This window comes from Phaenicophaeus curvirostris, chromosome 29, assembly GCF_032191515.1.
Source record: "Phaenicophaeus curvirostris isolate KB17595 chromosome 29, BPBGC_Pcur_1.0, whole genome shotgun sequence".
NCBI classification, from domain to species: domain Eukaryota; kingdom Metazoa; phylum Chordata; class Aves; order Cuculiformes; family Cuculidae; genus Phaenicophaeus; species Phaenicophaeus curvirostris.
The window spans coordinates 3,026,067-3,050,663 of record NC_091420.1 but is presented as its reverse complement, the minus strand read 5'-3'; the positions used below and the strand labels follow the sequence as shown (position 1 = coordinate 3,050,663).

Below are 24,597 nucleotides of genomic sequence, written 5' to 3'. Positions count from 1 at the left end.
TGGTGACCACGGGAGGTGATGGAGAGCATGGCAAAGCTGAGGGTACCTCATCCTAGCATCCTGGGTGTATCCATCCTGGTATCCTGGATGCATCCATCCTGGCATCCCAGGTACATCCAACCTAGCATCCTGGATGCATCCACCCTGACATCCTGGGTACCACATCCCGGCATCCCAGGTACCTCATCCAAGCATCCTGGGTGCATCTCCCTGGCATCCTGGTTATATCCATCCTGGTATCCTGGATTCATCCGTCCTGGCATCCCAGGTACCTCATCCTGGCATCCCAGGTACAATCAACCTAGCATTTTGATAGGAATGGTTGGACTCGATGATCCGGTGGGTCTCTTCCAACCTGGTTATTCTATGATTCTATCCTGGGTACATCCATTCTGGCACCCCAGGTACCTCATTCTGGGATGCCAGGTATCCCAGGTGCACCTCTCTGGCATCCCGGGTGCATCCAACCTAGCATCCTGGCTACATCCGTCCTGGCATCCCGGATTCATCCATCCTGGCATCCCAAGTACCTCATCCTGACATCCCAGCACACATCGTCCCTGCCTCATGCCATCCATCCTGCCTACATCCCTGGGACCCAGCCCCTATATCCCACCTACATCCCTGGATCCTGACCATATATTCCACCTGCTAACCTATATCCCAAAATCCTGACCATATATCTGACTTATTAACCTATATCCAGGGAGCCAGACCATACATCCCACCTGCATCCTGGGATCCTGACCATATATCTCACCTGCTAACGTATATCCTGCAATCCTGACCATATATCCCACTTATTAATCTATATCCCAGGGTCTGGACTATACATCCTATTTATTAATCTATATCCCAGGGTCTGGACCATATATCCCACTTAAATCCTGGGATTCTGACCATACATCCCACCTACTAACCTATATCCCGGGATGCCCCCCCTGTTCCGAGCCCCCCCAGCTCCCAGCGAGCCCCCCCTCCATACATTAGCTGCCCTCAACTGATGTCAAGGCGCCGTTAATTGCCTCTCCTCGTTACAGTAATAGCTCTAATCACTCATAACGATTTTCACATCCCAGGGTGGCTCAGCTGCCCCCCGTGCCCCCCATCTGGGGGCTCCATTAGGACCAAGACACACACACATCCCCCCTTCTCGGAATGGGGTTTCCCGGAGCTGGGATGGAGCGAGGATGCATCCCAGGCTGGGGGCATCGGGGTCGGGAGAAGCGGGGGGCATCCGGAGACGGGGATCCGGTGTGGAAGTAACCCCCCACCCCCGAACATGATGCTCTTAACTAAGGGATCCCCAGGGTCTTGGGGGGCAAAAAATATTGCTCGGGGACGTTTCAGCAGCACTTCAGCTGTGCCCCAGCATGAGATTTCTTTGCAGCCCCCTGAGAGCCCCCAAGCCAGAAGGGATGGAGACCCCCAAGTGCACTCAGGGGCCAGAGCTCAGCCCCCCAGGACTGGGATGCAGCTGCACCCCCATGTCCCCCCAAAGCATCCACCCCAAAACACCCACCTGGTGACCTTAGGGGGAACCTGGGGGTCTCCTTGGGGTCTTCTGGGGGGGTCAAGACCCCATTGACAGCCCCAAACCCCCAGGTTCTGAGCCAGCAGCATCACTTTAGCTCCATCCCAGCATGAGATGCTTTAGGAGCGCCCCAAAACCCCCCAGGCCAGAAGGGATGGAGACCCCCAAGTGCATTCAGGGTCCTCGTGGGGTCCAGCCAGACCTCAGCCCCCCAAGACCCACAGGGCTGGGATGCAGCTTCACCCCCACGTCCCCGCAACGCATCCACTCCATCCACCCCAAGACACCCAACTGGGGACCTGGGGGTCTCCTTAGGGTCTTCTGGGGGGTGTGGGACCCCTAATTGGAGCACCCCCAGCCCCACCAGCATCCATGGGGAGTGGGATGGTGGCTGCACCCCCAGGTGCAGGATGCGACCTTGGACCCCCAGCGGGTCTTTGCGGTTGCGTTGGCTTCACGAGGCAGAATGGGGGGCCGGGACCCCCCCACTACACCCCCAAAACCCTTATTAACCCTCGTTAGCGAGGCCAGGCCGCGGTGCCGCTGGGGCGGGCAACTCTGCCAGGGAGGGAGCGTTAATTACCTCATTGCCAGAGTCCATTACCGCTCCCCCCGGAGCGAGTGAAATGGAGAAACTGCAGCACCAGAAGAAAGGGGGGGGAGAAATAAAATCAATCAGAGCTTGAACCCTTCAGGGAGAAGGACTAGGGGGGGCTTAACCCTTCCCTGACCACCCTAAGGGGGAAACTGAGGCACGGTGGCTTGATGGGGAAACTGAGGCACGGCGGTGGGGAAGCCCACCCTGCTTCAGAGGGGGGTGGGGGTGCCTTCGGGGACGATGGGCTGCGGCAAATCTGCGGCACGCGGCTGGAAAAGCTCAAGGTTGTAATCTTGTTCCTTCCTCAAATTAGATAAGAGAGGGGGGGGGAAGAAAAAGGTCATAAATCAGCATGGGCAGCGATTAGAAAGACCCCAAGGAAGCAGGTGGAGGGCTCTGCCAGCTGGGCTGTGCTCGGGGGGGACGGATCCTGCTCACACTAGCTCCCTACACCCCAAAACTGCACCCTCAGAGAAGATTTGGGGCCAGAGGGTGGGATTGCAGCCCCAGGCTGGGGACAGGACGAGGCCCCGCTGTGGGATTTGGGGATGGATTCCAGGCTGGAGCTGGTGGGCGCTGGGCACGGCTCTGGTTTCCACCAGTTTTCATCATTCCACATCCAGCCCCATCCCTAAGCCCATCAGCACCGGGCACAGAACCCCCCGGCCAACCCCACCTCGCTCCGTGCCTCAGTTTCCCCCACAACCCACTCTCCTCCTGCTTATCTCGGGTCGCGGTGGGTAACAAAGGAGCTGCCAGGGCTCTGCCTGTGCTGCTTAATTAACCAGATGAAATCAATTCAGCTCCATTACGGTCAGATCCAGGTCTCAACCATTACCAAAGCGGCCGGAGAGCCCCGGGAAGGATGATGGAGTGGACGCTACAGGGCATGCGATAACCCCCTGGCTCCGAGGAGAGGGAGCAGGGAAGGGAGGAGGAGGAGGAGGGGGGTGGGTTTTGTGCTGCAAAGTCCCATCTCCACCACCAGACTCCCTGGCAAAGGGACCTGGGCATGCGGGGTGGGGTTTGGGATGAGCATCCCTGCAGGGGGGACCAAAAACCTCCCTCTCTGGGCTGGGGACGGGGACACTGGCCCCACACCCTGGGCATCCAGCATCCCAGCACCCTGGGTACCCAGCATCCCTGCACCCCAGCATCCTAGTACCCAGCATCCCTGCATCCCAGCATCCTGGGTACCCACCATCCCAGCATCCTGGGTATCCCTCATCCCAGCGTCTCAGGATCCTGGGTACCCATCATCCCCCCATCCCAGGATCCTGGGTACTCACCATCCTGGCATCCCAACATCCTGGGTACCCATCAGTCCAGGATCCTGGGTATTCATGATCCCTGCATCCCAGCATCCTGGACACCCATCATCCCTGCATCCCAGGATCCTGGGTACTCCTCATCCCTGCATCCCTTGCAAACATCTTCCCCAGATCCTGGGATTCTGCATCCTCATCATCCCTGCATCCCAGGATCCTGGGTATTCATTATCCCTGCATCCCTAGCAAATGTCATTCCCACATCCTGGGATTCTGCATCCTAGGCAAACATCATTCCAGGATCCTGGGTCTTCACCATCCCAGCATCTCCAGCAAACATCATCCCTGCATCCCAGGATCCTGGGTGCTCATTATCCCTGCATCCCTGGCAAACGTCATCCCCATATCCTGGGATTCTGCATCCTCAGCATCCCAGCATCCCCAGCAAACACCATTCCAGGATCCTGGGTCTTCATCATCCCTGCATCCCCAGCAAACATCATTCCAGGATCCCCAGCAAACATCATTCCAGGATCCTGGGTCTTTAGTGTTTGATAGGAATGGTTGGACTCGATGATCTGGTGGGTCTCTTCCAACCTGGTGATTCTATGATTCATCATCCCAGCATCCCCAGCAAACATCATCCCTGCATCCCAGCATCCTGGGTCCTCGTCATCCCAGCATCCCAGGCACACACAACCCCTGCATCCCAGCATCCTTGCTCCTCACCACCCCCACATCCTGAGACCCTCGAAGCAGCACATCCCCTCCACTTTCTCCTCCCCAGCAGGAGCTCCAAAAAGCCCCTTTTTTCTCCCCAAACCCTCCACCCCGCGGGGTCCCCAGAGCAAGCGGGTCCCAGCGTGGCGCAGAGATTGGTAGTTTTATTATCAACCGGTTTCACTACAGAGCGAGCGAGCGTGGGGCGTGCCGGCTGGGACCAGGGACGATGGAGCAGCCAAGCCGTGGGGTGCCCCCAAACCACCCCCCGAGAGCCCCCCGGCTCCCACACCAGCACCAACCTGGTGTTGAGGGGCTCCTGGCTCTGCCCCCTCAGAGCAAAACCACATCAGCCAAGAATCTCCAACCCAGCACGCTAGGAAACACCAAGGAGATGGACATCACGACCACAACCCCCCAGAGAAGGAGGAGGGGCTGGTGTTTTCCACTATAAATAAGCTTCCAGCTCCCATCCCACTTGAGGGCATCAGTCCAAGGGTCTCCATAGGGTTGGGGGAGAGCCGTGCCCCGGGTAGCAGGGAGGGCGGGGGGGGCAGCAGCAGGAAGGTGGGTTGGGGTCATCCCAGGATGTCCAGGTAGACAGGGGGGGTCTTGACGAGGGCCTGGAGGTGGCTGTGGATCTCCTTGATGGGTCGGCGCTGCTGGGGTTCCCTCTGCCAGCAGCTCTGCATGATGGCGTAGACCTCAGAGGGACACGTCCGAGGCTGCTCCAGCTCCCGTCCCTGCGTGATGCACTCGATGGCCTGCAGGAAGCGAGGATGGAGATGGAAAAACCCACCCCAAGGTCCCACCACCCACCCCAAGGACCCCCCGACCTCGCCCATTCACCTCGGTGTTGGAGAGCTGGTACCAGGGCTGCTTCCCATAGGTGAAGATCTCCCAGAGCACCACGCCGAAGCTCCAGATGTCGCTCTCGGTGGTGAATTTACGGTAGAGGATGCTCTCCGGGGGCATCCAGCGGATGGGAAGCATGGTCCTACCCCCCACCTGCCAACAGCAAGGGGGTCAGTGGGGCAGGGACACCCCCTTGGGTGGTCACAGGGGCACGGTCCATCCCCCGGGTGGTCTTTAAGGTCCCTTCTGACCCAAACCATTCTTGGATTCACTCACTCTATTTGTCCTCCCAGCAAATGGAATGGAATGGGTTGGGTTGGAAGGGACCCCAAAGCCCATCCAGTTCCACCTCCCACGGGATCAGGGGCTCCAAGCCCCATCCAACCTGGCCTTGGACACCTCCAGGGACGGAGCAACCTGGACCAGGGTCACCCCACCCTCACAGAAGAACATTTCTCCCTAAGATCTCATCTCAATCTCCCCTCTTTCAGCTCAAAGCCATTCCCCCTCATCCTCTCCCTCATCAGGAGCCCCTCCCCAGCTTTTCTGGAGCCTCTTTCCATACTGGAAGGAACTGGACGCTCGTACACACAAGTACAGAGAGGTGGAGCTGACCACGTCCCAGATTATCGCAGGGGATGGCCTTTAAATGTCCTTTCCAAGCTAAACCTTTCCATAATTGGTTGGACTTGATGATCCGATGGGTCTTTTCCAACCTGGTGGTTCTATGATTCTATGATAATTTCATGATTCCATACGGATGGGGATGGGTTGGAGGGCAGCAGCTGAGGGTCAACGGAGCAGAGCTGGATAGGAGGCAGCTCAAAGTCCTGCTTACCCGGTAATAATCGGTGCTGTAGATATCCCGGGACATCCCGAAGTCGCCGATCTTCACCACCAGGTCGTGTCCCACCAGGCAGTTGCGGGTGGCCAGGTCGCGGTGGACGAAGTGGAGGGAGGCGAGATAAACCATGCCCGAGGCGATCTGCGTGGCGATCTGCAGCATGTGGCTCAGCGTCAGCTGCCCGCAGGGCTGCCCCTGCCCCTGGTCCAGGATCTTGGCGTCGGGGCCGTGGGACCTGCCGGCGACGAGAGGGGATGGGGTGGGTGCTTATGGGGCAGGGGGGGGGGTTTATGGGGTGAGAGGATGGGTGTGGGGCAGGGGGGATGGATATAGGGCAAGGGGGATGCTTATGGGGCAGGGGGGGCTGTTCATGAGGTGGGAGGATGGGTATGGGGCAGGGGAGATGGGTTTGGGGCAGGGGAGATGGGTTTGGGGTAAAGCACAGAGCAAGGAAGAGTGTGCACACGCGTGTGTGAGCAGAGGAGAAGCACACACATCACGGAAAGGCGTGCACACACGTGTGTGAGCAGAGAATCATTCCAACCCAACCCATTCCATGATTCTATGCACACACGGCAGGGAAAATCTTGCACTTGCACGCACACCTGAGCATCCCGCTTGCACACACACGCGCCCAGGGGCCACAGAACCCCGAGCGTGAGCTCCCTACACGCGCGTGTGAATCGTTGCGGGGGAGGAGAAGGGGGGGGGTCAGCCTGGCCCTTTGATGCCGAGCGCGCCTGACAGGCGTGTCGGGGCGTCGGGCGCTGGGGGGTTTGTGCTCGGCACAACCATTAATGCCAAGTCCCATAACAATAATCCTAAAAGCCACGTCTCAGCGCTCGGCGCTAAAGCGAAGCCCGGGGCGGGCTCCAACCCCACCCCCCCACCCCCCCGTCTCGCAGCAATACCTGGGGGGGCAATCAAAAAGTCTCTGCTCATTCCAGCTGATGGCCAATCTCTCTCGATTTAAGCCTCTCAGACAGCTAATCTAATCAATATTGCAAGGAGGGCTGCATTAGCGAGGAGCAGCCTGGCCACGCTGATGGAGCGGCCGATGGGGAGGTGGGATGGGGTTGGGATGTGTTGGGATGGGGTGGAATGGGGTTGGAGTAGGGTGGGATGGGGTGGGATAAGGTGGGATGGGGTTGGGATGGGGTGGAATGGGGTTGGGATGGGGTGGGATAAGATGGGATGGGGTAGGATAAGGTGGGATGGGGTTGGGATGTGTTGGGATAAGGTGGAATGGGGTTGGGGTGGGATAGGATGAGGTGGGATGAGGATGGGATGAATTGGAATGCGGTGGGATAAGATGGAATGGGGTTGGGATGAGGTGGAATGGGGTTGGGAGGAGGTGGAATAAGGTGGAATGGGGTTGGGAGGAGGTGGGATAAGGTGGAATGGGGTTGGGATGTGTTGGGATGAGGAGGAATGGGGTTGGGATGGGATAGGATGAGGTGGGATGAGATTGAGATGAATTGGAATGAGGTGGGATTAGGTGGAATGGGGTTGGGATGAGGTGGAATGGGGTTGGGATGAGGTGGAATGGGGTTGGGATGAGGTGGAATGGGGTGGGATGAGGTTGCGATGGGGTTGGGACGAGGTGGAATGGGGTTGCAATGGGGCTGGGATGTGTTGGGATGAGGTGGAATGGGGGTGGGATGAGGTGGAATGGGGGTGGGATGAGGTGGAATGGGGGTGGGATGAGGTGGAATGGGGGTGGGATGAGGTGGAATGGGGTTGCAATGGGGTTGGGATGAGGTGGAATGGGGATGGGATGGGGTTGGATCCCACCTGAGGAAGCGGTTGAGGTCCCCATGCTTCATGTACTCGAAGACCATGATGAGGGGTTCACCTTCGGTGCAGACGCCGTAGAACTTGACAATGTGTTCGTGCTGCAGCACTGTCAGCAGCTCGGCCTCGCGGTGGAAGTCCAAGCGGGTGCTCTCCGTCACCTCCTTCAGCGCCTGCCGGCATCCGGGGTCATGGAATCATAGAACCAGGGGCTGGGTTGGAAGGGACCTCAAAGATCAGCCCCTTCCAACCCCCCTGCCACCGGCAGGGACACATCCCACTAGATCAGGGGGCTCAAAGACCCATCCAACCTGCCCTGGGAGTCAACCCAGCACCCATCCCACCACCATCCTCCCCCCTTCCTCACCTTCACAGGCACCGGCATCTTCTTCTCTGGAAGGTTGTAGCACTTTGGCCACGAAGACCTTCCTGAAGCCACCACCCATCCCACCACTGCAAAGACTCCTGGAGCATCCTCCTCCCTCCTCACCTTCACGGCCACCAGCATCTTCTCCTGCTCTGGGAGGAGGTTGTAGCACTCGGCCAAGAAGACCTTCCCAAAAGCACCTTCTCCCAGCTCCCACTTGAGCACGATGTCCCGTCTCTGCACGTGGTGCACGCCTGGGGGAACCCCCAGCCATCAGCGTCCCCGCCCTGGACCAGGGATGGGGTCACCGGAGGATGCTCCTGTCCCCCCTCGTCCCTTACAGGCGTCGCAGAAGTACTGGGGGTTCTCGATGAAGTTGCTCTTCAGCCCCTCCAGTTTGCTCTCGGCCGAGAAGAGGGGGCTGCTCCCCAGGTTCATGAAGTGCAAGGACATGGCCAAGTCGTCCTCTTGGGCCAGCGCCGCCGAGCCTTGTGGGGACAAGGACGAGGCCATCGGGAGCGGGTGGGGTGGGTCTGGTGGCCCTCCAGGCAGTGCAACCGGTGCCAGGCTCTACCGAGCATCCCCCACCCCAGCGGCCCCCCCGGGACCTGCCGTGCCGGCAGAGCCATTTGGGCCTGAATCCATTCCAGGAGTGAATTAGCAGCTGCTGCTCACGCTGCCGGGGGAGACAGCACCTCTCCATGGTCCCCATCCTCGGTCCCCACCCATGGTCTCCATCTACGGTCTCTATTCGTGATTCCTACCTACTGTCCCCATCCATGGTCCCCATCCATGGTTCCTACCTATGGTCTCCATCCATGGTCCCCATCCACGGTCCCCATCCATAGGTTCCCACCCATAGGTCCCTTCCCACATTCCCCATCCACGATCCCCATTCGTGGTCCCCATCCATGGTTCCTACCTACTGTCCCCATCCATGGTCCCCATCCATGATCTCCACGCACGCTTTCTACCCACAGACCCCATCCATGGTTCCTACCCATAGTCCCCATCCATGGTCCCTACCCATGGTCATAGAATCATAGTCTCCACCCATAGGTCCTCATCCACAGTCCCCATCCATAGTCCCTACTCTAGATCCCTTCCCACAGTCCCCATCCATGATCCCCACCCATAATCCCCACCCATGGTTCTCACCCATAGCCGCATCCATGGTCCCAATCCATGGTCTTCCTCCATGGTTCCTACCCATGGTCCCTACCCATGGTCCCCATCCATGGTGTCTACCCACAGCTTCTACTCATGGTCCCCATCCACAATCTCTACCCATGGTCCTCATCCATGGTTCTTACCCATAGCCTCATCCATGGTCCCAAGCCATGGTCCCAATCCACGATTCCTACCCACAGTCCCCATCAGTGGTCCCCATCCCTGGTCCCATCTCCCTGGCTGAGTCCCAGCCCTGGTTCCCATCCCCGTCCCCCCATGGATGCAGGATCTGGGGTGTCCCCCTGTCCCAGCTCGCGAGGACTCACGGTTGATGCCGAACTTGGAGCGGCGCCCGCACTTGTTGAGCACGATGAGCATGATGGAGAGGAAGAGGCAGGCGAAGACGGCCAGCGCCACGGCCACCGAGACCTGCGGGCGGGAGGGACGGCGGGAGGGGAGGTTGGGGTCCTATCAGGCCCCATCTCCCAGACCTTCGAGACCCAGGAACTGCTGCAGGGGAAACTGAGGCACTGGGACTCATCTCCATCCCCATCCCAGGAGTTGCTGAAGGGAAACTGAGGCACTGGGACTCATCTCCATCCCCATCCCAGGAGATGCTGAAGGGAAACTGAGGCACTGGGACTCATCCCACCCCATGTCCCTAAGGATTTGTCCCACTGCACCCCACGGAGCATCTCCTCACCCCGAACGCGTGCTCCTCCATGGTCTCCACGGGCCCCTCCAGCGAGCTGTTCCTGGTGCCTGGGGTGGGGAGAAGGGCATGAGGTGAGAAGGGGGTCCCCATGCCCTGGGGGGGAGGGGGTCCCAGCAAGGTTTGGGGGGGTCCTAGGGTGGCAAAACCCCTGCATGACTGCCCCCCATGATCAGCTCTGCTTGGCGGGGGGGAGGAAGAGTTTGAAGGGGCTGAAAAGGAGGGTTTGAGCCCCTGGTCGGGGGAGAAGCGTCCCCGGTCACTCACCCAGTGGAGACAGAGACACTGGTGCAGCCCAAAGAGAGAGAAAGAAAGGGGAAAGACTCATTATTCCCCTGGTGGAAGCTCTCCAGCCTTCTCCCCTCCCATCCGTGGGGAAACTGAGGCACGCCAGAGCCAGACGCAACCCACACCCACGTCCATCTCCACCAAGACCACACGAGGAGCTCACGGGGAGCCGGCACCTACCAGGGATGGGTTCCTCGGGGCTGAAGCTGAAGGGGTTCTTCATGAAGACGCCCTGGACGCTGCGGGCGGCGGAGCCCAGGGCGTTGCGCACCAGGAGGGTGTAGTTGCCGTTGTTGACGTGGGTGGGACGGTTGAGCTCGAGGCAACCGTGGAGGACGGTGGAGTTGTGCTCGTACTCCACGATGCGGGTGCGGATGTAGCGTCCCTCGGCCAAGGCGGAGCCGTTGAAGAACCAGCGGATGCTGGGGACGGGGTTGGCGTCCACCGAGAAGGGGATGCACCAGGTGTGCTGGGAGATGGCTTCGTGCAGGAGCAGGATCACGGGAGGGACTGGAGGAGACGGAGGTGATGGGTCTCCCAGTCGGACATGTCCCTCAGACCCCTCCCTGGTCCCCTCTGGGCTGCTCACAGGTGACGTTCAGTGTGACGCTGTCCTCCGCCGGCCCCACCGCGTTCTCGGCCCGGCACGTCAGGTCTTTGTGGTTGAGTTTGGAGGAGACGTTGCTGAGCTCCAGGACAATCTCCCAGTCAGAGAGCTGTGAGGAACACCGGGACGAGCAAACGGAGACCTGAAAGCTGTGCCCGATCCCCCCCGTTCCCACCCCACAAGAATCATGGAATGGGTTGGGTTGGAAGGGACCTCAAAGCCCACCCAGTCCCACCCCTGCCATGAGCAGGGACACCTCCCACTGCATCAGGGGCTCCAAGCCCCATCCAACCTGGCCTTGAACCCCTCCAGGGATGGGGCAGCCACCCCTGCTCTGGGCAACCTGGGCCAGGGTCTCACTAACATTTCTCTCCAAGATCTCATCTCAATCTCTTCTCTTTCAGCTCAAAACCATTTCCCTTGTCCTCTCCCTGATCCAGAGCCCCTCCTCAGCTTCCCTGGAGCCCCTTTCAGCCCTGGAAGCTGCTCTAAGGTCCCCCCGGAGCCTTCTCCTCTCCAAGCTGAAGGTCTTGCCTTGGTGACCTCGTGCAGCTCGGCTCCCACGTCGGGGAGCACCCACTCCCCGCTGGCCGGTGGCTCCGCAGCGATGAGGCAGGTGAGGTTGACACTGTCCCCTTGGTGCAGAACCACCTCGGGGTGCTCGATGCGGACGGTCGGGGGCTCTGCAGGGGAGGAGAAGAAGGTGAGCAGGACCACATCCCCCCCGTTGAATCCCACGCTGGCTCCAGCCAAGGGACTCGGGAGAGGGGACAATCCCAGCACCCATGGTGGGTCCCCATGCCACGTACCACAGCCATGGAAGGGCTGGCTGCCCAGTGGGACCAGTACGCTGCCCTCCCAGCAGCTCAGAGACTGGTTGCCCAGCTCGGCTCGGCTCCAGTTCTGCCAGAGCTGCAGCCAGCGGAGAGCGCAGGAGCAGTTGAAGGGATTTCCCACCAGGATGCTGAGATGGAGCAGGAGAAAGACTCAAACGGGTTGTGGTGACCTGAGTTCCAGGCCCCACCCAGCTGTTTACATCTCTGATGGGGTCAGACATGACATTTCCAGCCCTGGAGATGTCCAGGAGCTCCTGCACCAAGCGCTTCTGGATGGCCAAGAGCTGTGCCACACGTGCCATCCCATCCCCATGGCTCTCAAAGCCACCGTCTCGCGGTGTCCTCAGCCTCTTCCCTCCCTCTGTGTCTCCCGGGAACTGCATCACAGCAGATGATGTTCTACACCCAGCGGAGGATGCTCCTCAACCCCAGAAGAGGATGTTCCTCAACCCCCTGAGCCGAGGAGGCTCCTCAACCGCCTGAGCCGAGGAGGCTCCTCAACCCCTCAGAGGAGGATCCTCATCTCCAGAAAGGAGGATGCTCCTCAACCCCAGAAGAGAATGCTCCTCAACCCCCTGAGCCGAGGAGGCTCCTCAACCGCCTGAGCCGAGGAGGCTCCTCAACCCCTCAGAGGAGGATCCTCATCTCCAGAAAGGAGGATGCTCCTCAACCCCAGAAGAGGATGCTCCTCAACCCCCTGAGCCGAGGAGGCTCCTCAACCGCCTGAGCCGAGGAGGCTCCTCAACCCCTCAGAGGAGGATCCTCATCCCCAGAACAGAGGATGCTCCTCACCCACTTCCCCTCCACCTCACTCACAGCTCTTGCAGGGGCAGATGCTGGAAGGTCTTCCAGGACAGGCTCTGCAGGGCGTTGGAGGAGAGATTCCTGCAGGAGAGACCCCGTCAACCCCCTGTTCCCCCCACAGACCCCACCCCATGTCCCCCCCACCCTCGCAGAGCCTCAAGCAGCACCAGAGCCACCGCTTGTCACCGTGACCAAGCAAAACCACCCGTGCCAACGTGCCACCAGGTCCCCATCCTGCTCTCCGAGGTCTTCTCCTGCGCCAGGGCCTCACGCGGCGCCCCAGGGGGGTGTCAGCTGCTTTGATGGTTTCCCGATCGATGGTTTCCCACTCAGTGACACCCCCATTCCCTCCCCCCCCCACCCCCGGCTCGGCTGATGCGCCCGTGGGCACCGGGACGGCATCGATCCAGCCCGGGCGCAGCGGGGATCGGGGAGGCTGAGCCCCCAAATCAAGGGGGGTGGGATTAGAAATGGAGGGTGGGGGATAGGAATTAGAAAGGGGGGACAGGAATTAGAAATGGGGGGGGACACACAGACACACTCACACATGGCTCAGCTTGGGGGTGTCCAGGAAGGCATCCGAGGAGATGAGCTGCAGCCCCGACCCGGAGATGGTGCTGGGGGAGAGAAGGGCTGAGCATCCGCACTGGGGACCCCGAATCCCAGCCCTGAGAGCCCCCCCCCAAGAAGGATTAAGCTTGGGGGGACCCCCAGCCCCTCCATTTCCCCCCAGCCCAGGGGGCTCACAGGCTCCTGAGGTCCTTCAGCATCTTGGTGTCAGCCCGGGTCAAGGTCGTCAGCTCCTGTTGGTTCTCGATGATGCTGGAAGGCAAACGAGGGGGGGTTTGGGGGGGGGGGCAGCTCCAGGACCAACCCCCCCTCTTCCCATGCTGGTAAAGAGCTTGGGGACACGTTGTCCCCCTCCCCATTGCCACTGCGCAGCTGGGGACAGGGCTGGGGACAAGCTCTTCTGTCGTGCCTCAGTTTCCCCTTGGCGGACAGGGATGAACTGGGAAGGATGGGGGGGTCAGGGGGGGTTGCAGAGATATCCCACCCCCCCTTTATGGGACCAGGCTCCTTGCAGCCCACAGCCTCACCCAGAAAGTGCGTTTCCAGGTCTCAGCCCCCCACCCCAAGCCCCTCCGGGGGTCCCCACCCCACAACGTGCTGCGATGTGATGGGGGCACCAAGAGTGTGTCCCCCCCCTCCCTTTTTCCCAAGGTGGGGGGTGGAGGAAAATCCTTTGGGGAGCAGGCGTGGGGTTTTCCCACCTGTCCACCCCCCTCCCGGCTTCTGAGGACCCCAAATTACAGGGGTTAATTGGGGATCCAGACCCCCAGCGAGGGGATTTGGGGTCCGCTGACCCCCAGCGATGGGGTGGGGGGGGCTGATGGATGAGGCTGTGGGGCTGGGAGGGATGAAGGAGAGCTGGGGGTCTCCTGGGGGACCATCATCCCCATCTCCACCCACCCCACCCCTCCAGGCAGCGAACAAAGAGCTTGGCAGAGGCGCAGGCGGCATGTGGGGAAACTGAGGCACGGGGACAGCCGCAGAGCCAGGGCTGCGGTGGGGGAGCACCCCGAGGCCGAGCACCCCGAGGGCCCCCAACTCCTCAGCACCCTCCTTCTCCCCAACACTCCTCCTGGAGCCCAGAAGGAGCAGGGGTCCCCCAAAAGGGGCAAATTCTTCGTCCCCCAGTCCCATCACCCTCAACCCCATCCCCTCTAGCCCCACATCCTTGTCTCCCAGCCCCACCATCCTCATCACCTCCAGCCCCAGCCCCGCATCCCCCAGACCCATCATCTTCATCCCCATCATCTTCATCCCCACATCCTTGTCCCCCAGCCCCATCATCCTCATCCCCATCCCCTCCAGCCCCACATCCTTGTCTCCCAGCCCCATCATCCTCATCCTCATCACCTCCAGCCCCAGCCCCGCAACCCCCAGACCCATCATCTTCATCCCCATCATCTTCATCCCCACATCCTTGTCCCCCAGCCCCATCATCCTCATCCCCATCCCCTCCAGCCCCACATCCTTGTCTCCCAGCCCCATCATCCTCATCCTCATCACCTCCAGCCCCAGCCCCGCATCCCCCAGACCCATCATCTTCATCCCCATCATCTTCATCCCCACATCCTTGTCTCCCAGCCCCATCATCTTCATCCCCATCACCTCCAGCACCATCCCCACATCCTCCAGCCCCACCATCCTCATCCTCCAGCCCCACCATCCTCATCCCCTAGCCCCACCATCCTCATCCCCTAGCCCCACCAACCACATCCCAACCACCTCCAGACCCACACCCTTGTCTCCCAGCCCCATCATCCTCATCCCAATCACCTCCAGACCCACATCCTTGTCCCTCAGCCCCATCATCCTCATCCCAATCCCCTCCAGCCCCACATCTTCATCCCCCAGTCCCATCATCCTCATCCCCATCCCCTCTAGCCCCACATCCTTGTCCCTCAGCCCCATTCCCGCATCCCCCAGTCTCACCACCCTCACCCCCATCACCTCCAGCCCCACATCCTTGTCTCCCAGCCCCATCATCTTCATCCCCATCACCTCCAGCACCATCCCCACATCCTCCAGCCCCACCATCCTCATCCCCTATCCCAACCAACCACATCCCCATCACCTCCAGCCCCACACCCTTGTCTCCCAGCCCCACCATCCTCATCCCCATCCCCTCTAGCCCCACATCCTTGTCCCCCAGCCCCATTCCCGCATCCCCCAGTCTCACCACCCTCATCCCCATCACCTCCAGCCCCACATCCTTGTCTCTCAGCCCCATCATCTTCATCCCCATCACCTCCAGCACCATCCCCACATCCTCCAGCCCCACCATCCTCATCCCCTATCCCAACCAACCACATCCCCATCACCTCCAGCCCCACATCCTCATCCCCTAGCCCCACCATCCTCATCCCCATCACCTCCAGCCCCATTCCTGCATCCCCCAGCCCAATACCCTTATCCCATAGCCCCCTCATCCTCATCCCCATCACCTCCAGCCCCATCCCCGCATCCCCCATCCCCATCCCCATCCCCTCCAGCCCCATCCCCGCGACCCCCCTCCCCAACTCACACGTCGGTGAAGCTCCGTGTGCCCAGGGTGGCTCGGAGGCTGCGGACGGTGCGGGGCTCCCGGCAGAGCAGGCTCCGGGCTCGGGGGCAGCGACAGGGACCGGGACACGGAGCGGGGGGAGCGGGGGCTGCCGGGGGCAGCAGCAGCAGCGCGGCCAGACACAGCCAGGGGGGCATCGCGGGGACCCCCCGGGGGACACCCCGGGACCTGATTCCCGGGGCTGCAGGACCCGGTGTGGCTCCGGATTCCCGACCCGGTGCAGATGCTGGAGCCGATGATGCTGGATTCGGTGTCACCCCGGGACCCGGTGCCGCTCGATCCGGTGTCGCTCCGGGATTCGGTCCTGGGGGTGATGCTGGATCCGATGATGCCGGATTCGGTGTCACCCCAGACCCGGTGTCACCCCAGACCCGGTGTCACCCCAGACCCGGTGCCAGTGAATCCAGTGCCACCCCGGGACCCGGTGACACCGAATCCGGAGTCTCTCCGGGACCGGGACCCCGGGGGATCCGGGGTCACCCCGAATCCGTCGCCGCCTCCCCGCATCCCGAGCACCGGGATCCGACTCGAGGTTTAAAAGCCTCGCCGGGACCGGCCCCGGGGAGGGGCTGGAGGGTCCCCCCGCCCCGGACCCGCCCCGAATCCCCCCCCCAATAGTGACTCACCGGGAACCCCCGGGCTGGGACCGCAGCAGCGCTGCCCCCAGCCCCCCGGAGCCCAGAGACCCCCAAATCCCCCCCTAGACCCCTGCCCCCCAGCCCCCCGGAGCCCAGAGACCCCCAAATCCCCCCCTAGACCCCTGCCCCCCAGCCCCCCGGAGCCCAGAGACCCCCAAATCCCCCCCTAGACCCCTGCCCCCCAGCCCCCCGGAGCCCAGAGACCCCCAAATCCTCCCCTAGACCCCTGCCCCCCAGCCCCCCGGAGCCCAGAGACCCCCAAATCCCCCCCTAGACCCCTGCCCCCCAGCCCCCCGGAGCCCAGAGACCCCCCAAATCCCCCCCTAGACCCCTGCCCCCCAGCCCCCCGGAGCCCAGAGACCCCCCAAATCCCCCCCTAGACCCCTGCCCCCCCAGCCCCCCCGGACCCTAGAGACCCCCAATTCCCCCCCTAGACCCCTGCCCCCCAGCCCCCCGGAGCCCAGAGACCCCCAAATCCCCCCCTAGACCCCTGCCCCCCAGCCCCCCGGAGCCCAGAGACCCCCCAAATCCCCCCCTAGACCCCTGCCCCCCAGCCCCCCGGAGCCCAGAGACCCCCAAATCCCCCCCTAGACCCCTGCCCCCCAGCCCCCCGGAGCCCAGAGACCCCCCAAATCCCCCCCTAGACCCCTGCCCCCCAGCCCCCCGGAGCCCAGAGACCCCCCAAATCCCCCCCTAGACCCCTGCCCCCCCAGCCCCCCCGGACCCTAGAGACCCCCAAATCCCCCCATGACCCCTGCCCACCCCCTGCCCGGATCCCAGGAGCCCCAGAACCTCTCTAGAGCCCCCAGGATCCCTCTAGGGACCCCCAGAACCCCTCTATGACCCCCAGGATCCCTCTAGGGACCCTCAGGACCCATCTATAGCCCCCCAGAACCACTTTAGAGCCCCCAGGACCCATCTAGACACCCCCAGGACCCATCTAGGGAACCCCAGTACCTCTCTAGAGCCCCCAGGACCCATCTAGGGAACCCCAGAACCTCTCTAGAGCCCCCAGGATCCCTCTAGAGACCCCCAGGACCCATCTAGGGAACCCCAGAACCTCTCTAGAGCCCCCAGGATCCCTCTAGAGACCCCCAGAACCCATCTAGGGAACCCCAGAGCCTCTCTAGAGCCCCCAGGATCCCTCTAGAGACCCTCAGAACCATCTAGAAAACCCCAGAGCCTCTCTAGAGCCCCCAGGGTCACTCTAGAGACCCCCAGGACCCATCTAGGGAACCCAAGAACCCCTCTATGACCCCCAGGATCCCTCTAGGGACACCCAGAACCCCTCTACGACCCCCAGAACCCTTTTGGGCACAACCAGAACCCCTCTATGACCCCCAGGATCCCTCTAGGGACCCCCAGGACCCCTCTATGTCCCCCAGGACCCCTCTGGGACAATCAAAACCCCTCTACAGCACCCCAGGATCCCTCTAGGGACCCTCAGGACCCCTCTAAGGCCCCCGCACCCCCATAAAACCCCACTTTTCCCCCCCAGCAGCCCCCCAACATCCACGGCAGGGCAGGGGCAGCAGCTGCATCCCGTCACGTCTTCCCAAATTCCGCTTTTTTTTGACGTTTTTCTCCAGAAACGCCCCCGGTTCGGGCACCGCAGGGCAAAACCGCAGGTTGGGCAGGAAGCAGCTGAGGCCAGAGGGGGGGTCGGGGGGGTGGATGAAAAGCCCCAGGTTGCCTCCCCACATCCTCGTGACCCCCACGAACCAGGCGCTGCCACCACCGAGCTTCGTCCCCCCTTTATTCACCCTCATCCCAGGGCCAGAGACTGGAGAGCCAAGCCCTTTCTGCAGACCAGTACGGCCCCAGTGCTGGTTCCAGTGCTGGGACTGGTGGAGGGGAGGCGAGGGGGTGTATAAAGGTGCCCCGTGCCTCAGTTTCCCCTTCTGGAAACAGAGGAGTTGTGCTACTAACCTGTTAGCAGTTAGGTTGGGGGGGGGTGGAAGCCTGAACCCCAAATCCTGCTCCCCACCCCTAAAACCCCATAAAGAAATATTGGGGGGGGTCTCCTCCCAACCTGCACCCCCCTCCCTCAGCTTGGGGCACCCCAATTTATTCCAATGCACCCCACGGAGCATCCTCACATCCCCTGCCCCCCCCCCTTCTTCCCAAGGCACCCCCTCCTCAGCCAGGCCCTTGGGAGCAATAAATATTGGGGGGCAAGGGGGGTCCCGGCAGCAGGGGGGGGGCTGGAAGAGGGTGTTGGGGTGCAGAATGCAGCGTGGGTCCAAGGACACCCCGAGATCCGCATCAGGCTGTCCCGTTGGGGAGCCAGCGGGGGCTGTGGAGGGGGGACGCGGGGACCCCATCGTCGTCATCGCCATCATCATCCGCGGGGTTCTCTTCGGTCTCGAGGTCGGAGGGCTCCCCCGAGTCGCGGCGGCGGTTCTCGGGGCTGTAGAAGAAGGAGAGGGTGCGGAAAGCGGGCGCCATGTGGTCCTTGATGCTCTCCAGGAGCTGCACGAAGGACGGACGCTGGCGCGGGTTCTGCTGCCAGCACCGGCACATCAGCTCGTGGCTGCGGGACAAGAAGAAGAAGAAGAGATCATTGAGGTTGGAAAGTCTCCAGCACCCCATGGGCTCACCCAGAGGGTGAGGGGCTCAGTGCTGGTTCCCCTCCAGCTTTTCCATGGAAAGGTTGGGGGTTTGGAGATTCTTCCCCGTTGACTCACAGCGTCTCGGGGCAGTTTTCAGGTCGCTCGAGGACGCCGTTGTCCATGACGAAGCGCAGGACCTGCTCGTTGGACATGCCCTGGTAGGGCTGCTCGGCCAGCGTGGTGATCTCCCACAGCACCACCCCGAAGGACCTGGGGGCACGGTGACACTCACAGAATCAGAGAATCATAGAATCACCAGGTTGGAAAAGACCCATCGGATCAGCAAGTCCAACCATTCCCATCAATCACTAACCCATGTCCCTCAGCACCTCGTCCACCCACCCCTTAAACCCCTCCAGGGAAGGGGACTCAACCCCCTCCCCGGGCAGTTCCAGTGCTCTATGACCCTTTAGGTGAAGAATTTTTCCCTAATATCCATCCTGACCCTCCCCTGGTGGAGCTTGAGGCCATTCCCTCTCGTCCTGTCCCCTGGCCCTTGGGAGAAGAGCCCAGCTCCCTCCTCTCCACAACCTCCTCTCAGGGAGTTGCAGAGAGCAATGAGGTCTCCCCTCAGCCTCCTCTTCTCCAGGCTAAACCCCCCCAGCTCTCTCAGCCGCTCCTCTTCTTCTCCAGCCCCCTCCCCAGCTTCGTTGCTCTTCTCTGCACTCGCTCCAGAGCCTCAATATCCTTCTTGTGGGGAGGTGCCCACAGCTGACCCCAGGATTCGAGGAGTGGTCTCACCGGTGCTCAACCAGGCAACGACCCCCAAACCCTTCCAGGACCCTCTCTGCGTGGAACCCTCACCCCAACACCCACCAGACGTCCGACTGCGTGTTGAAGATGCCGTCCTTGAGCGCCTCGGGGGACATCCAGCGGACAGGGAGCAGCCCCTTGCCCCCTTTCCGATAATAATCCGTCTCGTAGATGTCGCGGGTCATGCCGAAATCTGAAGGAGGAGGAAGAGAAGGAGGAAGGCGTGAGCACCAGGAGATGCTGGGCTGGCAACGAGCCTACCCAGAACCATCCACCCACCTCCAATCTTGACGGTGAAGTCCTCGGACACCATGCAGTTGCGCGCGGCGAGGTCCCGGTGCACAAACTTCTTGGCGTTGAGGTAAGCCATCCCGTCGGCGATCTCCCCCGCCATCTGGATCATGTCCTTGAGGGACGGCGGAGGCAGCCCGGGGTTGTTCTGCACCGTGCACAGAGAGAGCCGGGGCTGGAGGACGCGCCGGGACCTTCTCCCATGGGGTTTTGCAGCGCCCAGCCAGCCCCTCACCTCGGCGTCAGGCCGGAGCGAGCGCAGGTAGCTCTTCAAGTCCCCACGCGTCATCAGCTCCATGATGACCAAGGCGGGTTGGCCCTGGGACACAACACCGAGCAGGCGGACCTGGGGGCACAAGAAGAGGGGACAGGTGAACGGCCAGAGCCCCCCTACGTCCCCTCCCTCCCCCAGCCGCCCACCTACCACGTGGTGGCACTTGAAGGCTTTCATGACCGAGGCCTCCTTGAGGAACTCGATGCGCTCCCGCATGGTGGCCAACTCGTTGACGGTCTTCAGGGCCACCTTGGTCTCCTCGCCCTCAGCCACCAGCCCCAGCGCCAGCCCCTCGTACACCATCCCGAAGGAGCCCTGGCCCAGCTCTCGAATCACCGTGATCTTCTCCCGCGACACCTCCCATTCATCTGGGATGTACACTGCAGGGCGAGGGGGAACCACCCCATCATCACCTCTGTCACCATTTCCATCCCCATCATCATCTCCGTCACCATCTCCATCCCCATCATCCCCACCCCCATCACATTCCCATCCCAATCCCATCTCCATCTCCATCTCCATCTCCATCTCCATCTCCATCTCCATCTCCATCTCCATCTCCATCCCCACCCCCATCACATTCCCATCCCCATCCTCCTCCCAACTCCATCCCCATCTCATCCCCATCCCCACACTTACCTCCACACCCTGTCCCCCTCCCAACCAGTGTGACCCTGGCAAGGGGAGGGATCAGCAGACCCCAGGAGAACCCCCCCTACCCACCCTACACCCCAGGAGGACCCCACCCCTACGTACTGTCTGAGGCACTGAAGTACTCGGGGTTGACAGAGGCGTAGAGCGTCCCGCTGGGGTACCCGTCGTTGCTCCTGTGGGTGGTGGCACCTCTCAGAGGTCAGAACTTCCAGGTTCCACCTCCTCCTGACCCTTCCCCAGCCCGGGCTCGGCCGGGTCCACCCCAAACCCAGTCCAGGGGTGAGGTGAGGTCCCTACCTCCTCTTGTTGTAGAAGAAGACGAAGACAGCGAGGCAGGAGATGAGCACCATGAGGACCACAGGGGTGACAGTGAGCAGGACGTGGAAGCCACCGGATTCCTCCTCGGCTGCCGGGAGCAGGTAGCCATGGGACAGAGCCTGAGCACTCATCCCACCCCATCCTTGTCCCACCAACACCACTGGGCAAGAGAGGGGGAGTCCCCAGCTCCCCAGACCAGTAACACCTGGAATCTCCGGGTGTCCCCATCCCAGGGCATCCCCCAGTTCTCAATGTCCCCCAACCCAGCAGCATTGCCTCATCCTTCAGCTTCCCAGCGAAGCAGCATCCCTCATTTTCAGCTCCCCAGTCCAGGAGCATCTCCTGATCCTCTGCATCGTGGTCCAGCATCATCTTCCAGTTCCCCAGCTCCTTAATCCAGGAGCATCCCCTGATCCTCTGCATCCTGGTCCAGGAGCATCTCCTGATCCTCTGCATCCTGGTCCAGCAGCATTCCCCCATCTCCAGCTTCCCGGACCAGGCGCATCCCTTCACCTCCATCACTCCAGCTCAGCAGCATCCCCCAAATCTTCATCCCCCAATTCCCTGGTCCCCTGACCCCAAAGGTCCCCCTGACCCCCACAGCCCCACGGACCCCTGGGTGTCCCCCCTGTGCCCCATGGCTACCTGGCCCCAGGATGTAAAACTTGACGAGCCCCGTCCACGAGCCGTTCCCGGCCAGCGAGGTGGCCCGGACCTTAGCCGAGTAGTTCCCGGGCTGGAGCAGAGCCAGGTGGACGCCCCCGTACTTGGAATAGCGGTGACGGGAGACACAGACCACGGTGGTGACCTCCTGGGGAGGGGAAAAACGGGGGGTCAGCACCCCCAGAGCATCGCAGGAGGGGATGGGATGGGAGATGGGATGGGATGGGAGATGGGATGGGATGGGATGGGATGGGATGGGATGGGAGATGGGATGGGATGGGAGATGGGATGGGATGGGATGGGATGGGATGGGATGGGATGGGAGATGGGATGGGATGGGAGATGGGATGGGATGGGATGGGATGGGATGGGATGGGATGGGATGGGATGGGATGGGATGGGATGGGATGGGAAGAGATGGACGGGAAGGGAAGGGAAGGGAAGGGAAGGGAAGGGAAGGGAAGGGAAGGGAAGGGAAGGGAAGGGAAGGGAAGGGAAGGGAAGGGAAGGGAAGGGAAGGGAAGGGAAGGGAAGGGAAGGGAAGGGAAGGGAAGGGAAGGGAAGGGGGACGCCACGAGGTTCCTCACCTCACTCTCGCGGCTGTACTTGATCTCGTACTTGAGGATGAGCCCGTTGGGGTTCCGGGGCTCTTCCCAGCGCAGCAGGACACTGTTCTTGCTGGCTGGCTCCCAAGTGACATTGCCGGGAATGTTGTCGGCTTGCACTGGAGAGGATCATGGAGCAGCTCAGCTCCTGGGATCATCACCCAGACCCCAACCCACTACCGACACCCCCATCCCGAAGGCACCAGAGCATCCCGGCATCTCCAAGACGGGGTCTGGAAGGTGAGGGGTCACCGGGACCTACGCTCCGGCATGGTCCTGGCAAAGACGAAGGTGGCGGCGCTGCAGCCCACGGTAGTGAGCGGCGTGGTTGCAGGCGTGGATGTCGATGCGGTACTCGGTGAAGTGCCGCAACCGCGACAGAACCACCCGGTCGCGCACCACCTTGTCCTCAAAGATCTGGAAGTCGGGTTTGGGCTCCCCGCCGGCGCGGCTCGGGGCTGGCGGCTCCACCCAGGAGGTGTTGGCCAGGGATGTGACGGCCACCACGTCCCTGCGCCGCTTCGGGATCCTGTGGGCGATGGGGACGGGAAGAAGTGGGGACCCAGGATAGATGGATTGTCCCCAAAACCAACACCTTCCAAGCTTTTACAGGCCTTATGAGGAGCAGCTGAGAGAGCTGGGGGGGTTTAGGCTGGAGAAGAGGAGGCTGAGGGGAGACCTCATTGCTCTCTGCAACTCCCTGAGAGGAGGTTGTGGAGAGGAGGGAGCTGGGCTCTTCTCCCAAGGGACAGGGGACAGGACGAGAGGGAATGGCCTCAAGCTCCACCAGGGGAGGGTCAGGCTGGACATTAGGGAAAAATATTTCCTGGAAAGGGTCATTGGGTAGTGGAACAGGGAGGTGGTGGAGTCCCCTTCCCTGGAGGGGTTTAAGGGGCTGGGTGGCCGAGGTGCTGAGGGACATGGGTTAGTGATTGATGGGAATGGTTGGACTCGATGATCCGGTGGGTCTTTTCCAACCTGGTGATTCTACAGTTCTATGATTTATGGTCTTTGCTCACCTCTGATGGTTCTTGTTGATGGATGTCACCTTCCAGGGTGGCCTGAGACAGCGGGAAATCAGTTAAAGGATCTGCAAGGAGAAGCCACCACACCCCAACCCAGGCTAGACCCACCCTGAGGGACATGGAGACCCCCCCAAGACGGCACCTGGGGATGATGATGGAGTTGTGAAGGAAGTTCTCAAACTTCTTCTGGAAGGACTCAGCTTCGCCCTCCATGCGGAGCTGCCCATCGGTGGGACGGCAGGGGGCAGCATCGTTCCTCCGCATCCTGCTCCACCTCGGGGCCATCCCCGTCCCCGAAGCGGGTGTCGGCGCTGCTGGTGGGGAGCTTCAACCCTACAAGTGGAGGTGGGTACGGTTGGAAGAGCTCGGTGGGAGCCTCCCCATCCCGCTGGTGTTTCCAGATGCTGCGTCCTCACCTTTGTGGCAGTAGTCGTTGATGTAGAGCTCCATGTCCTCCGCCAGCTGCTGCCACAGCACCAGGTAGTAGGTGATGTTCCCGTTGCGTTGCGTGGGTGGCTTCCAGCGCACCACGATGTGAGAGGAGGAGTTGGACATGGAGATGACATCCCGGGGCACCGTTGGGGCTAGGTGGACACGGGGGGACGTCAGTTCAACTTTTAGGAGGTCACCATGGTCATCTCCATCCCACAACCAAGCACCTTACCCGCTGGCATGGTGCGGATATAGACCACCTCGCTCTGCGCCCCGTAGTTGCGTCCTTCCTCGGCCGTGGTGAGGGTGATGGCCCGGACGAAGATGGCATATTGAGTCCAGGGGCGGAGGTTGAGCAAAGCCACCCCTGGCTCCTGCTCGCTGCTGAGCGGGAGGTCCACGTCCACCACGTTCCAGCTCTGGGCCCCGCAGGCGTCCTGCCCCACGTACTCAGAGACGTTCTGGAAGGGTCTGCCCCATAGCGAGCGTCAGGAAGGGTCCTGGGACCTCCTCCCAAACACACAAACCCTCTAGGATCCAGCAGCTCACAGGGAACTGGGGCTCCTAAGCCCTCCTAGATGGGGATGTCTCAATCCCCCCATGGCATGTGCTGGAACTGGATGATGTTTAAGGTCACTTGAGAAGAGCAACAAAGCTGGTGAAGGGGTTGAGGGACCTGGGGTTGTTCAGCCTGGAGAAGAGGAGGCTGAGGGGAGACCTCATTGCTCTCTACAGCTGGAGGATGTAGAGGGGTGGATGCTGGTCTCTTCTCCCAAGTGATGGGATGAGAAGGAACAGCCTCAGG

General features: G+C 61.5%; 3 protein-coding genes across 3 annotated transcripts in view; 1 reads left to right on the top strand and 2 right to left on the bottom strand.

Annotated features, from left to right (window-relative positions):
* The window catches only part of HDGF (heparin binding growth factor), a 114,264-nt gene that overhangs the window by 42,802 nt on the left and 46,865 nt on the right, over positions 1-24,597 (top strand). The window lies entirely within an intron of this gene.
* On the bottom strand, positions 4,667-15,664 carry NTRK1 (neurotrophic receptor tyrosine kinase 1). Its single transcript, XM_069878386.1, has 17 exons — positions 15,489-15,664; positions 13,145-13,219; positions 12,943-13,014; positions 12,410-12,478; positions 11,567-11,721; positions 11,292-11,440; positions 10,740-10,866; positions 10,331-10,660; positions 10,130-10,147; positions 9,854-9,912; positions 9,477-9,579; positions 8,322-8,468; positions 8,104-8,234; positions 7,614-7,786; positions 5,814-6,054; positions 4,970-5,128; positions 4,667-4,884 (listed from the first exon to the last, which is right to left on the bottom strand). The coding sequence occupies exons 1-17, from the start codon at positions 15,662-15,664 to the stop codon at positions 4,699-4,701; spliced, it is 2,370 nt and encodes a 789-aa protein (XP_069734487.1). The 3' UTR covers positions 4,667-4,698.
* The window catches only part of INSRR (insulin receptor related receptor), an 11,305-nt gene continuing 6,305 nt past the window's right edge, over positions 19,598-24,597 (bottom strand). Inside the window, 14 exon segments of the mRNA XM_069878707.1 lie at positions 19,598-19,969; positions 20,057-20,167; positions 20,246-20,475; positions 20,852-20,922; positions 21,047-21,155; positions 21,713-21,878; positions 22,318-22,454; positions 22,598-22,649; positions 22,651-22,864; positions 23,355-23,396; positions 23,503-23,603; positions 23,605-23,693; positions 23,777-23,944; positions 24,025-24,263. Coding sequence (XP_069734808.1) covers positions 19,712-19,969; positions 20,057-20,167; positions 20,246-20,475; positions 20,852-20,922; positions 21,047-21,155; positions 21,713-21,878; positions 22,318-22,454; positions 22,598-22,649; positions 22,651-22,864; positions 23,355-23,396; positions 23,503-23,603; positions 23,605-23,693; positions 23,777-23,944; positions 24,025-24,263 — 1,987 coding nt within the window. The 3' untranslated portion in view covers positions 19,598-19,711.